The sequence below is a fragment of the Caretta caretta genome, chromosome 24 (assembly GCF_965140235.1).
Source record: "Caretta caretta isolate rCarCar2 chromosome 24, rCarCar1.hap1, whole genome shotgun sequence".
NCBI classification, from domain to species: domain Eukaryota; kingdom Metazoa; phylum Chordata; order Testudines; family Cheloniidae; genus Caretta; species Caretta caretta.
In genome coordinates, this window is record NC_134229.1 from 17,179,585 (window position 1) to 17,194,277 (window position 14,693).

The 14,693-nt window shown below is 64.0% G+C and overlaps 1 protein-coding gene across 1 annotated transcript in view; it reads right to left on the minus strand.

Moving 5' to 3' along the window:
* IGLON5 (IgLON family member 5) overlaps nucleotides 1-9,767 on the minus strand; it is a 34,487-nt gene extending 24,720 nt beyond the window's left edge. Inside the window, exon 1 of the mRNA XM_048828018.2 lies at nucleotides 9,606-9,767. Coding sequence (XP_048683975.1) covers nucleotides 9,606-9,669 — 64 coding nt within the window. The 5' untranslated portion in view covers nucleotides 9,670-9,767. The remainder of the gene's footprint in view (nucleotides 1-9,605) is intronic.
* Between the last annotated feature and the right edge of the window lie 4,926 nt (nucleotides 9,768-14,693).

Genomic DNA, 14,693 nt, shown 5'->3' on the forward strand with positions numbered 1-14,693 from the left:
GTTCCCCGTCCCCTCTGAGCCCCGAGTTTCATTATTAATTGTAACCGTATCAACCAGACCCACACCGAGAACACCAACCCCCAAAGCCCCCCGTGAGCAAACCGGTCCCGAGGGCGTCGCTCCAGGGCGTTTCAGTGGGTGGGTTTTATCCCAGGGCGCCCGTCTCCCCTCCAGGATCCCCGGCGCCTCGGGAAGCAGAAATATCCCAGTTTGACAGCTGGGAAATTGAGGCACAGAGGGACGAAGCGACTGGCCCAAGTCACCCAGCAATCCGTGGTGGAGCGAGATCTCACCACGGGAGCCTGCACTTCACGCCGGAAGCCAAAGCTCTGGCCCACCCTCCCTCGGCATCAGAGCCCCCGACCCAGTCACGGCAACGCTGCCGGCCCCACCCGCGCCGACGGGGCCCACCGACCCCCGTCGGCTCAACCCGCCGGCCCCACTCGCGCCGACGGGGCCCACCGACCCCCATCGGCTCAACCCGCCGACCCCGCCCGCGCCGACGGGGCCCACCGACCCCCATCGGCTCAACCCGCCGGCCCCACTCGCGCCGACGGGGCCCACCGACCCCCGTCGGCTCAACCCGCCGGCCCCACTCGCGCCGACGGGGCCCACCGACCCCCGTCGGCTCAACCCGCCGACCCCGCCCACACTGACAGGGCCCACCGATCCCCATCGGCTCAACCCGCTGGCCTCACCCGCGCCGACGGGGCCCACCGACCCCCGTCGGCTCAACCCGCCGGCCCCACTCGCGCCGACGGGGCCCACCGACCCCCATCGGCTCAACCCGCCGACCCCGCCCGCGCCGACGGGGCCCACCGACCCCCATCGGCTCAACCCGCCGGCCCCACTCGCGCCGACGGGGCCCACCGACCCCCGTCGGCTCAACCCGCCGGCCCCACTCGCGCCGACGGGGCCCACCGACCCCCGTCGGCTCAACCCGCCGACCCCGCCCACACTGACAGGGCCCACCGATCCCCATCGGCTCAACCCGCTGGCCTCACCCGCGCCGACGGGGCCCACCGACCCCCGTCGGCTCAACCCGCCGGCCCCACTCGCGCCGACGGGGCCCACCGACCCCCATCGGCTCAACCCGCCGACCCCGCCCGCGCCGACGGGGCCCACCGACCCCCGTCGGCTCAACCCGCCGGCCCCGCCCACGCCGACGGGGCCCACCGACCCCCGTCGGCTCAACCCGCCGGCCCCGCCCACGCCGACGGGGCCCACCGACCCCCGTCGGCTCAACCCGCCGGCCCCACCCACGCCGACGGGGCCCACCGACCCCCATCGGCTCAACCCGCCGACCCCGCCCACACTGACAGGGCCCACCGACCCCCGTCGGCTCAACCCGCCGGCCCCACCCGCGCCGACGGGGCCCACCGACCACCATCGGCTCAACCCGCCGACCCCAATCGCGCCATTTCCCCAACCACAGAACGCCAACACCACCGATCCAATCAGCTCATCTCACCGACCCCGATAATGGCAGCCAATCCCACCACCGTAATCGCACCATTGGACCCCACCGACCCCAATCGCGCCCATGCTCTGACCCCAGTAACCGCAGCCCCGACCCAAAACTGCGTCTCACCAACCCCATAACGTCACCTCTGCAAGAACTTCAATCACCCATCTCAACAGAGCCAGCTCCCCCAACCCTCCCGACTGAGCCTCTGACCCCCATCCTGCCGACCGACCCCCATCCTGCCAACCGACCCCCCCGACCCCCATCCTGCCAACCGACCCCCCGATCCCCATCCTGCCGACCGATCCCCATCCTGCAGACCGACCCCCCCGACCCCTATCCTGCCGACCGACCCCCATCCTGCAGACCGACCCCCATCCTGCAGACGGACCCCCCCGACCCCCATCCTGCCGACCGACCCCCATCCTGCAGACCGACCCCCCGACCCCCATCCTGCCGACCGACCCCCATCCTGCAGACCGACCCCCCCGACCCCCATCCTGCCGACCGACCCCCATCCTGCCGACCGACCCCCCCGACCCCCATCCTGCCGACCGACCCCCATCCCACCAACCAACCCGACCCCATCCCTCCAACTGATCCCCCCGAACCCCATCCCGCCAACCGACCCCCCAACCCCCATCCTGCCAACTGAGCCTCTAACCCCCATCCTGCCGACCGATCCCCTCGACCCCCATCCTGCCGACTGACCCCCATCCCACCAACTAACCCCCCCGACCCCCATCCCACCAACCGATCCCCCCAACCCCCATCCCACCAACCGACCCCCCCGATCCCCATCCTGCCAACTGACCATCCTGATCCCCATCCCGCCAACTGACCCCCCGACTCTCTTCCCACCAAGTGACCAACACCAACCCCATCCTTCCAACACCCGTAATATCAACCCGCCCACACCAGCAACAGGTGCCCCACAAATCCCATCGCCAGCACGTCAGTCCCACAGATCCCAGCGCTTCCAATCCCACCACGGGCTTGTCGCTAACGCCCCCTGCACGACGGCGGCCCCCCGGCCCCCCGGCCCCCCGGCTCTGGACGGCGGATTTCAACGCCACGGTCGGCCTGGACCCCGAGCCGCTTTCAGCAGACCACCCCCCCCCATCCCCCTGCCCCCGTACGCACCTCGCGACCCACCCATCCACCCCCCACAGCCCTCTCTCCATCCCACCCGCATCCCCCTGCCCCCGTACGCACCTCACGACCCACGCATCCACCCCCCACAGCCCCCTCTCCATCCCCCCCGCATCCCCCTGCCCCCGTACCACCTCACGACCCACCCATCCACCCCCCAGAGCCCCCTCTCCATCCCCCCATCCCCCTGCCCCCGGACGCACCTCGCGACCCACCCATCCACCCCCCACAGCCCCCTCTCCATCCCCCCCATCCCCCTGCCCCCGTACGCACCTCGCGACCCACCCATCCACCCCCACAGCCCCCTCTCCATCCCCCCCGCATCCCCCTGCCCCCGTACCACCTCACGACCCACCCATCCACCCCCCAGAGCCCCCTCTCCATCCCCCCATCCCCCTGCCCCCGGACGCACCTCGCGACCCACCCATCCACCCCCCACAGCCCCCTCTCCATCCCCCCCATCCCCCTGCCCCCGTACGCACCTCATGACCCACCCATCCACCCCCCACAGCCCCCTCTCCATCCCCCCATCCCCCTGCCCCCGGACGCACCTCGCGACCCACCCATCCACCCCCCACAGCCCCCCTCCATCCCCCCCACATCCCCCTGCCCCCGTACGCACCTCACGATCCACCCATCCACCCCCCACAGCCCCCTCTCCATCCCCCCGCATCCCCCTGCCCCCATACGCACCTTCCGACCCATCTGTGACGATGTGAGGCAGCGGGGAGGGGGGAGTGTTGACCTGGGAATGTGCCCTGGGGATGGGAGACCTGAGAGCCTGTCACCTGAGCCAGGAGGGGGAGGGGGAGGTGACACCTCTGACCAGGAATGTGAACAGAGGCTGCAGCAGGGAACCTGCTGGGTGGGGTTAGTTGGCAGTTTGGGAGGCTGGGGAGAGGAACACAGGGAACCCCAGGGCTGGGGTCTAAGCTCCCTGCTCCCCCAGAAGGACGTGATTGAGGGGTCCTGGTTGTACCCACAAGCTCTGTTGTGGACTGTGTTCCTGTTGTCCAATAAACCTTCTGTTTTACTGGCCGGCTGAGAGTCTCAGTGAATCCCAGGAAGAGGGGTGCAGGGCCTGGACTCCCCCACACTCCATGACAACTGGTGGGAGCGGTGGGATGTCCTGCACCCCGTGGGTGGGTGGCGCTTCCTGCAGTAAGTGATGGGGGAGCAGTAAAACAAAGGGGGACTGACGAGGAGCAGGCGTGCTGAAGGCTCAGAGGGGAGCGGTTTTGGGGGGCAGTTAACCCCTGGGAGTGTGTGACCAGCAAGAAGGACTGCGCAGTCATGGGGTACCCCTGGGGACTGCGGTGAGCAGTCTCAGGGGTGGAAGAGCCTGCGTCTTGGCCCTGGGAGAGAGAAGGACTTTTGCAGTAACAGGGTCCCCCGGGGGATTGCAGCGAGCAGTCCCAGGGGGGAGGAGTCTGCCGCTCGACCCTGGCAAAGAGGGGGTGACCTCGAGAAGGGCTGGCACACTAGGGGTTCTCCCTGGAAACCGTGGGGAGCTGCGAGCACACAGGCCTGTGAGTCCACAACAACTTGGGAGGAGCGGAGTGATGGCCTGTCACCGTCTCCCGAAGAAGGACATTGTCACCCTGTGCAGAAAGAGAGGGTTGAGCATTGGAAAGTTCACCAAGGCACAGTTCATCGTGCAGCTGGAGGAGGATGACCACTCTAAGGAACAGATTCCTGACCCCAAATGGGGCTATAGCAGGATCTGGGAGCAGCTGGAGCGGGAGCCAGGCACCCCCAAGACTTCTGTCCCCGACCAGACGAGGGTCTTCACGATCGGGTTCCCCATCGGGGGATCGAGACGGACGGGATTGGAGCTGAGTCCGAGAGAGCAAGAGGACTGTGAGAGACAGCGAGAGCCCGAGAAAGAGCTGCAGAAGCAGCAGCATGAACTGGCGATGGGGGAGCGGAGAGGCCTAGGGGACCTCCCAGGGGCGAGTGGGGATAGACCCCGGGGGGCCAGTTCTGCAGGGAACCTCGAGACTAAATTGCTGCCCCTGGTTAAGGAGCGGGGGGTTGGGGCATGTGGATGCCACCTCACTGTCTTTGAGCAGGCTGGAGTTTTGAACCAGGGGGACCCTGCAGAAAAGCCCCGGTGTCTAGCTCCCTTGCTGGGTCCCAAGGCCATAGACTCCGTCAGCCAGATGGGTGGGGAGGTGGACAGGCTCCCACTCCTGACCCCAACCTATCTGTCTGTGTGGAGTTTCCTGGGGCCAGGCCCCTCGGACCCCCAGTGGGAGCGGAAGGTGATGGTCGATGGGGAGACATTCCTGGGGTGGCGAGATCCTGGGACAGAGAGGACTGTTGTCAGACCCTGGGTGGTGCAGCCTCAGATGCTGAGGGGCTGTGTGAGCTGGGTGAGGGTCCCAGGGACGAAGCCCCTCGCCCTGCCTATGGCCCAGATCCCTGTGCAGACCCAGGAGGGGTGGGGCTGGCTGGTCGTTGGGGTTCTCCAGGATACCAGCTGCGAGACCCTGTTGTGGGGTGACTGTGTCTCTTTGGGGCAGGATCCAGGCCTTGCTCCTGTAATGGCCAAGGGTTTGAATTTGAATCCAGGAAACCTGTCGCAAGAAGGAAAAGATTCCTGAGCTTTGGGTGGCAAAGGGAAGGAGAAGGCTTCTGACCTTTTCTCTAGGAAGTCTGTGAGTTTGCCTGAAAGGGGATTGTGGAGGAATCCGCCGGATGGGCCAGAGGTGATTCTGGATGTAAGGGAGACCCAGAAAGAGTCTGTAGTTGCTCAGGAAAGTGTTCCCCTAGAGCAAGCCCTAGGTAAAGAGGGTAAGAGCAGAATTTCTGGGAGGGGTGAATTGTTGCCTAGAAAAGCCCTAGGGAAAGGAATCCTCATGGAGTCTTTGCAAGCAGTTTACTGCAACTGAAGGGTGTGAAAGTGATTTAATCAAGAAAGTTTCAGTTCCTAACAGCCAGAAATTTTCTGTTGTAAATGGATCCACTGACTTTCCTGTTGAAAGATCCAGTGTGGAGAGCTTTGAGAAGGTCTCAGATGAAGTGAAAGCTGTTAAGAAAGTTAAACAGTCCTATAACCAAGTGGCTGTGTTTGGCCACCATGTTGGGGAGAAGACCCGATCCCAGTTTGACCCCCTGGGGTTTTGGAGTGGCCAAAGGGCACGGGCCGCAGAAACCTTCCCACATGCGGCTTGCGAGTGCTATCGACCACCCCCGACCTAAGGAAGGGCGTGAAACTGGAAGGGCCTGGTGTAACTCCTACCAAGGAATGGGAGAGATGCTGGGGCATCCATGGGAACTTTGGTGGCTTGAAACTTCCCCAGGTCACTGGCTAAAGTGACCCCGCTCAGTTCGATCTCGAAGGGGGGAGAGATGTGACGAAGTGGGACTGTTCTTAATGTTTCCTCTGAATAGTGTGCGGGTGCCTCAGTTTCCCCTTGGCAGTTCTTAAGTATCTAGGGGGTGGGATAAGGGTGTATGATCATTGCAGAGCCCTAGAGGGCAGGTGTGTGCAGGGGTCTGGACACAGAGAATGGCCGACACCCTGTTTCCTGGCCACTGATGGCCTGGGCCCTTCCCCCCTGGGAGGTGAGAGCTAAAGGGTTGGAGAACAAAGGAATCCGGTGTCCAGGGGAAAGGGACAAAGCCCAGAGGAGGGGGTCTGGAGCGAGTTTCAGTTTGGGGCGGCTGGAGACATGGAGTGAAGGGCAGACGTGGTTGTCTGACTCCCTGCCCCCCAAAATGGACCCAGCTGAGGGGTCCCGTTCTCTGCACCTACAAGCTCTGTGTTAGACCATGTCCCTGTCGTCTAATAAACGTCTGTGTTACTGGCTGGCTGAGAGTCACGTCTGACTGCGAAGTTGGGGGGCAGGACCCTCTGGCCCCCCCAGGACCCCGCCTGGGCGGACTGGCTGTGGGAAGCGCAGGGAGGGGCAGAGGATGCTGAATGCTCCGAGGTCAGACCCAGGAAGGTGGAGCCGGGGGAGCTGTGTGTCCTGCAGACAGGCTGCTCCCCGAGAGGAGACTCCCCCAGAGTCCTGCCTGGCTTCATGGGGAGCAGTTCCAGAGCATCAACCGGGGACGCCGTGACACCATCCACCCCCCACAGCCCCCTATCCATCCCCCTCTGCCTCTACCTGCCCCCAATGCACCTCTCTACCCACCCATCCAAACCCCGACAGCCCCCTATCCACCCCCCCCCCGCATCTACCTATCCCTGTACGCACCTCTCGACCCATCCATCCACCCCCCACAGCCCCCATCCATCCCCCCCTCCATCTACCTGTCCCCGTACGCACCTCGCAACCCATCCATCCACCGCCCACAGCCCCCTATCTATTCCCCCCCACATCTACCTGTCCCCGGACGCACCTCTCTACCCATCAATCCATCCCCCCACAGCCCCCATCCATCCCCCCCCCCGCATCTATCTGCCCCCAATGCACCTCTCTACCCATCCATCCTCCCACAGCCCCCTATCCATCTACTCCCTCCATCCACCTGTCCTTGTACGCACCTCTCTACCCATCCATCCCCCCACAGTCCCCTATCCACCCCCCCGCATCTACCTGCCCCCAATGCACCTCTCTACCCATCCCCCCCCCGCATCTACCTGTCCCCGTATGCACCTCTCGACCCATCCATCCCCGCACAGCCACCATCCATCCCCCCCATCTACCTGTCCCTGGACACACCTCTCTACCCATCCATCCACCCCCCCCACAGCCCCCTATCCATGCCCCCTCTGCATCTACCTGTCCCCAATGCACCTCTCTACCCACCCATCCATCCCCCGACAGCCCCCATCCATCTCCCCCTCCATCCATCTGTCCCTGTATGCACCTCTCGACCCACCCATCCATCCCCCCCACCATCTACCTATCCCTGTACGCACCTCTCTATCCATCCATCAACCCCCACAGCCCCCTATCCATCCCCCCCATCTACCTGTGCCCTTACGCACCTCTCGACCCATCCATCCCCCACAGCCCTCTCTCTACCCATCCACGCGTTCCCCCAACCCCCCATCTCTCTATCCATCCAGCCACCTTTCTATGCCCCTGCACCCCTATCTATGCATCCACCCCCCCACCTCTGTCTAACACATCTCCCCCTCCTTCCTGTTCTTCCAGGGCCATACACCAGGGTCCCTGCGTCTCTCTCTTCCTGAGTCGTTCTCTCCTTCTATCCATCACCCGACCCACCCCTTCCACAGCCAGCGGGCTGCCTCCCCGTCCCCCCACACCAGAGCCACACACTCCCCCCTGCAGTGCATGTGCGTCCACACGGACGCACTCACAGAGGGACTAGTTTGTATGCCAAGAGGTAGAGAAAGCGCCGCGGGGGGGGCGGGTCTGGATCCCAGAGACACACACACATAGAGGAGAAAATTCGATGATTTCAGAGAAACACAAACACTCCACAATTCTAATTCACTCGTGTACACACACCCATTGTGTGGGCCAGTGATATAGGGTAATAGATCCAAACTGCCTGTTCCAGAGATAGGTATGCATAGTGGTAGAAAATTCGTCAATATTCCAGTAGCGTGCCCCCCCCCCCCACACACAAATTGTGTCTACCAGAGATATAAATGGACATGGAGATAAAATATCATTTTCCCAGTGGCAAAACACACACAGATCAAATGTGTGTCTCAGTGTTAAATACACACACATCAAATTGTGTATTCTGATGAAAGACACACAGATCAAATTGTGCATCCCAAAGGTACACACACACACACAGAGACGCTACTCCAGAGATATACACACAGCAAAACAAAAAATTCTGCATTCCAGAGGTGCTCACACACAGACACACAGAGCAGGGCTCATTCCCTCCAGCAGGAGGCAGCAGGGACACACACACAGACACACACACATCAAATTGTGTATCCCATTTGCAAACCCAGATCAGACTGTGCATCCCCCTTGGATACGTGCAGTCAAAGAGAGAAAATTGTGTATCCCTCTGTCTGAGACACACCGGGAGCAAACTGTGCACCCCAGAGGCGCACACCCACCCACCAAATTGCGCATCCCAGTGTCTCTCTTTCACACACACACAGAGATCAGATTGTGCACCTAGTGTTTCATACCCAGAGCAAAATGTGCACCCAGAGGTACACCCCCAAGGTGTGTACACACACACACCCTGCACGGCACAGCCCCTCCAGCAGGGGGTGGCAGGGTCACCCCCCCCCGCAGGGCACAGCCCCTCCAGCAGGGGGCGGCAGGGGGACACATACCCCCCCCGCAGGGCGCAGCCCCTCCAGCAGGGGGCGGCAGGGTCACACAACCCCCCCCGCAGGGCGCAGCCCCTCCAGCAGGGGGCGGCAGGGACACACATACCCCCCCCCCGCAGGGCACAGCCCCTCCAGCAGGGGGCGGCAGGGACACACATACCCCCCCCGCAGGGCACAGCCCCTCCAGCAGGGGGCGGCAGGGGGACACATCACCCCCCCCGCAGGGCGCAGCCCCTCCAGCAGGGGGCGGCAGGGACACACATACCCCCCCCGCAGGGCGCAGCCCCTCCAGCAGGGGGCGGCAGGGACACACATACCCCCCCCGCAGGGCGCAGCCCCTCCAGCAGGGGGCGGCAGGGACACACATACCCCCCCCCCGCAGGGCGCAGCCCCTCCAGCAGGGGGCGGCAGGGTCACACCCCCCCGCAGGGCGCAGCCCCTCCAGCAGGGGGCGGCAGGGACACACATACCCCCCCCCGCAGGGCGCAGCCCCTCCAGCAGGGGGCGGCAGGGTCACACCCCCCCGCAGGGCGCAGCCCCTCCAGCAGGGGGCGGCAGGGACACACATACCCCCCCCCGTAGGGCGCAGCCCCTCCAGCAGGGGGCGGCAGGGTCACACCCCCCCCCCGCAGGGCGCAGCCCCTCCAGCAGGGGGCGGCAGGGACACACATACCCCCCCCGCAGGGCGCAGCCCCTCCAGCAGGGGGCGGCAGGGGGCCGCACACACACTCCCCCCCTCCGGGCCGGGCACTGCGGTACCTCGGCAGAGCAGGACCAGCCCCAGCCTGCAGAGCAGCCAGCCCGGCCAGGCGCCCCCGCTCATCGCGCCGGCGGCTCCCCCTCGCGCGCTCCGGCTCCGGCTCCGGCTCCGGCCCCGGCCCCGGGGATGCGGCAGGACGGGACGGGACGGGACGGGACGGGCCCGCGGGGTCCAGCCCACCAGCCCTGGCGCACCAAATCCGGGGCTGCGGGGGGGAGGGGGGGAATGGCTGGAATGTTAACAGACAGCTGATCGAGGGGGAGCGACCAATCAGGGGCCAGGAGCAGGAGGGGCGGGGCCAGGCACGCAAATGAAGCCAGAGGAGTGGACCAATGGGAGAGGGGAGAAGCCGGGGGGGGCCGGGGGGGGCGCTGATTTATGAGGCGTTCTTTGTTACTGCAGCACTGCTGGGGGGAGGGGCCGGGGGAGCTCCCCGCACCTGGGATCCCCCCCCGCAGCCCCTCCCCCCATCGCCAGCCCCAGCGTCACAGGGGCTGGGGGGAACCTCATTGCCCCCTCCAGCCTCTTCTCCCCCCCACCGCAGCATAGCGCCCCCCCCGGGCATGGGGGCCAGCCCTGACTGCTAGGGGAGAGCCCCCCCCACCCCCTGCCACACAGCGCCCCCGCCCCCCAGGGGCTGACTGCCCCCCCACCTCGCCCCCTGCGGAACCCCCCCTCCCGGCGACCAGGGGCTGACTGCCCCCCCACCACATCCCCTGCACCATCGCCCCCCAGCCCCCGCCGCTCAGGGACTGACTGCCCCCCGCCCCACCTCGCCCCCTGCGCCATCCTCGTCCCCCCCCCCCCACACCGCTCAGGGACTGACTGCCCCCCGCCCCACCTCGCCCCCTGCGCCATCCTCGTCCCCCCCCCCCCACACCGCCGCTCAGGGACTGACTGCCCCCCCCACCTCGCCCCCTGCGGAACCCCCCCCCCGGAGACCAGGGGCTGACTGCCCCCCTCGCCCCACCAGGCCCCCTGCAGCATCGTCCCCCCACACCTCGCCCCCTGCGGCACCCCCCGGAGACCAGGGGCTGACTGCCAGGGGAGCATATTGATTGTTCTTTCTCTGCCTACGCGGGGGCTGGCGATGCTAATTACCTGGGGTTTAACTCCGCCTCCTAACCCCGCTCCTGAGCCGGGAGGCCAGGGGGATGGGCAGAGGATCCTCAAGAGGGGCAACTTCCACACACTGATGAGGGGTGAATGTTTCCCAGGAGGATGCAGGCTGGAAGATTTTAACTGTCCTGTTTACTAGGTGTATTACAGTAGCCCTGCCAACGCGATTGGGCCCTGTGGTGCTGGGGCCCCATTGGGCCAGAGACAGACCCTGCCCCAGCTGAGATCGGGCCCCCTATGTAGGATGCTGCTCAGACAGAGCGAGAGCCAGCCCCCAAATAGAAAGAGGCAGGAGTATGCTCCCTGCGTTATGGGTGGGGAAACTGAGGCACAGAGTGATGCTGTGATCTGCCAAGGTCACACAAAAAGTCTGTGGAGGAGACAGCAGTAGAACCCAGGAGTCCTGGCTCCCAGACCCCACTCCCTTCCCGTGGTCAGGAATAGAACCCAGGAGTCCTGGCTCCTAAACCCCACTCCTCTCCCCTTCCCTGGCTGGGATAAAATCCATGAGCCCTGGCTCCTAGACCCCCTGTTCTAACCACTAGACCCCCCGCCCCTCCCAGCAGCTGCAGTGGGTCAGGGAGTCCAATTTTGTGACCGTTAATAACATTTGTTACCATGGCAACAAGGCTAATGATGGAGGCAGGGTAATCAGATGTCCTGCCGTAGGGGGAAGTCGGTTACCCATACTGGGGTGGGGGGCAGGGAGCTAGGACTCCTGGGTTCTATCCTGGCTTGGCCGCAGAGTGGGGTCTAGTAGGCTAGAGCAGGGGAGGGCTGGGAGTCAGGATACCTGGGTTCATTCCCCAGCTCTGGGAACGGGGCGGAGGGTAGTGGTTAGAGCTAAGGAGAAGTGAGGATTCTTATTTCACCTACATGTTCATGGTAAGTCCCTTGGTGAAGGACTTTATGGAACTGCTACCACTTCCCTTTCTAGTTTAACTGTCCCAGTAATTCTTGGCTCTCCCCGGCGGGTCTGTTACCCAGACCCCAGCCTTGGGGCTGGGACCCTGCGACCCCCAACAGGACCCCAATGCTCCTGGGAAAACAGCCCCCCAACCACAGGGTACACAACAGCACCGGGAACTGGGAGGGGAGTGGGGTCTAGTGGTTAGAGCAGACAGGCGGGCGGGCTGGGGGCCAGGACTCCTGGGTTCTAGCCCCAGTTCTGTGCAGCAGTTCCACCAGCTTTTGTTCCCCTAACAGCCATGGTGCGTGTTCAGCTTCCCTGCTCCAGTTTTCGGCCCTGACTATTTCTCTGACCCAGATGAGAAATGGGCCTCGGCAGGTGGCCCGGCAGCTCCCGGCATCCTGGCACCGGGGGGGGGGCTCAGTCACCAGGCAGGACTGAACCCAGCCTCCCCCTCCTAGAGCTGAGGAACTGGAGGCACAGAAAAGGGAAGCAATTGCTGCAGGTCACCCAAGGAGCCCCAAAGGGAACCCAGAAGTCCTGATGCCTAGCTCCCACTTGCTCCAACCACTAGACCCCACTCCCTCCCCAAAGCTGTGGACAGAATGCAGGAGTCCTGGCTCCCTGTGACTGTAACCACTAGCCCCCACTCCTCTCTCAGGGATAGAACCCAGGAGTCCTGGCTCCCAGCCCCCAATCCTCTAACCCACTAGCCCCCACTCCCCTCTCAGAGCCAGGGATAGAACCCAGGAGTCCTGGCTCCCAGCCCCCAATCCTCTAACCCACTAGCCCCCACTCCCCTCTCAGAGCCAGGGATAGAACCCAGGAGTCCTGGCTTCCAGCCCGCCCCCAGCTCAGATCCATTCTGTCTCCCGTTGCGGCACTCAATTCAATTACGTTTATTACCCACAAACAGCAAATATAAACAACCAGGAATAATTGGGAGCATCGCCGTGCTGGTTTCATCTTGACTGGAAGCCCTGGGGTGATTGACTTGGGGAGGGGGGAGTCATGGGGTTGAGGTGGGGGGGGGGTTGTGAGGTGCGGGAGTGCCACACACACACACACACACACGGCCAGGTTATACCTCTCAGACCCCAGGCTCAGGTACCCCTGCAGGAATAGCAGGGGGCTGTGGGTCAGGAGTGAGGGGCACCGGCAGAGCTGGGGGGCGGAGCCCAGGGCTGGGCTGGCGGGGGGCTGCGGGTTGGGAGTGAGGGGCACCGGCAGAGCTGGGGGGAGGGGGGAGCCCAGGGCTGGGCTGGCAGGGGGCTACAGGTCGGGAGTGAGGGGCACCGGCAGAGCTGGGTGGGGGAGCCCAGGGCTGGGCTAGCCGGGGGCTGCGGGGCAGGAGTGGGGGGCATTACGCGGTGTGACTGCCAGAACCAAACCTATTGCCTCTCACAGGCCCTGTTTAAAGGACACTCCCACCCCCAGCCCCAGAGCCCAGGCCAGCTGTTTCCTAGCCCCAGCCCTGCTCCTGCCAGCCCCTTAGCTCACTTTCAGTTTCAAGTTACAGCAAAGGGGGAACCTGGACTCCGGTTCCTCACATCTTCCCAGGCCTTGCTTGGGGCCGCAGCTGCAGAGCTGGGTCAGGCAGGGACAGATCCAAGGGCCCTGATCTCCCACCGCCTGGCTGGAGGTGAGTCCGGCCGGCAGGTTCCTGGGTGGGTGGTAGGAAGGCTCGAAGCCTGGCAAGAGACAGGCGGACTGGGTTGGGTGGCGGGGGGACAGGGAGGCAAAGAAAAGGCGGGTGCAGGGGTGGGCGTGAAAACCGCCACCCATGTCTCATGGCTCCAAGAAGGCTGATTCCCCGCATCTCCCGGCTGGGAAGGACCCAGGAGTCCTGGGGCACCAACGGCCCATGAGCTCCCCCAGCAATGCTGTGGCTAAGAGGGCGAGCACACTCCTCAGCTGGAGAAGCCGGTGAATAGCGAGTGGGAGCCAGGAGGTGGGGTCCTCTCTGGATACAGTATGGGGGAACGCTATGACTGGAGACTGCGCCCAGCTATGGGGGGCCACACATCAAACAGGTAGTCAGGAAATCATGGAGGGCTCAGAGAAGAGCAACGGGGACAATCCGAGGGCTGGAAAACCTGTCTGAGAGCAGAGACTGAAGGAGTTCGATCTGTGGAGTTTGTCCCAGAGACGGCTCAGAGGGGACTAGATCCCGGTCTGTCAGCTTCTCCCTGGGGAGAAGATTTCAGGGAGTAGAGGGCTGGTTAGCCCAGCTGGGCCAGGCAGAGCGAGAGTCGATGGCTGGGGTGTGAGGCCAGACGAATCAAGACTGGAAATAAGGGGCAGATTTTCCCCAGAGTGGGGAACAGATCCTTGGAGCGACTGTCCCAGGGACAGGCAGATTCTCCATTCTTGTGCTTTCCATCGAGAGCAGGTGTCTCTTGCGGCAAGCTCAACCATCAGATATGGGCTGGATGGAGGAGTCCCTGGTTCTCTGGCCTCGGCTACGCAAGAGGTCAGATGGGATGATCAGAACAGGAATAGAACCCAAAAGTCCGGACTCCCAGCCTCATGCCCCCCCAATCAAATCCATGACCCAAGCAGGAAGGGCCAGGGGGTGTGATTGACATGTGGCAAATCTGACACCAATCAAATCCAATTTCGAGACCATCGACCTGTGGAACACCTTGCCGCTGGATGCTGCCATGGCCAATTGCTCAGCCAAAGGAAAGGATGTTGGGTCAGACGACAGGGAATGCCTGGAATTAAAGCGGTGGCCTGGGGGACTCTGTGCCACAGGAAACTCATTGCCAGTCACAGCGCAGAAGAAAGCAAGAGGTGTTCCTATGAGGCCAGCTGCGTGTCTGTCAGAGGTCAGGGAAGTCACAGGTTCCATGACTTTCCGTGACCTCCGTCACTTCTGCAGCCACAGGTGCTGGCTCAGGGGCTGCCCGGGCCAGACAACCCCTGGGCCAGCAGCAGCAGCAGCTTGGGTATGGGAGGAGGCTCAAGGCTGGGGCAGGCAGTTGGGGTGCAGGGTAGTGCTTACCTGGTGGGGGGCCTCCCCCCGGCATGTCCCTGCAGCTCCTAGGCAGAGAGG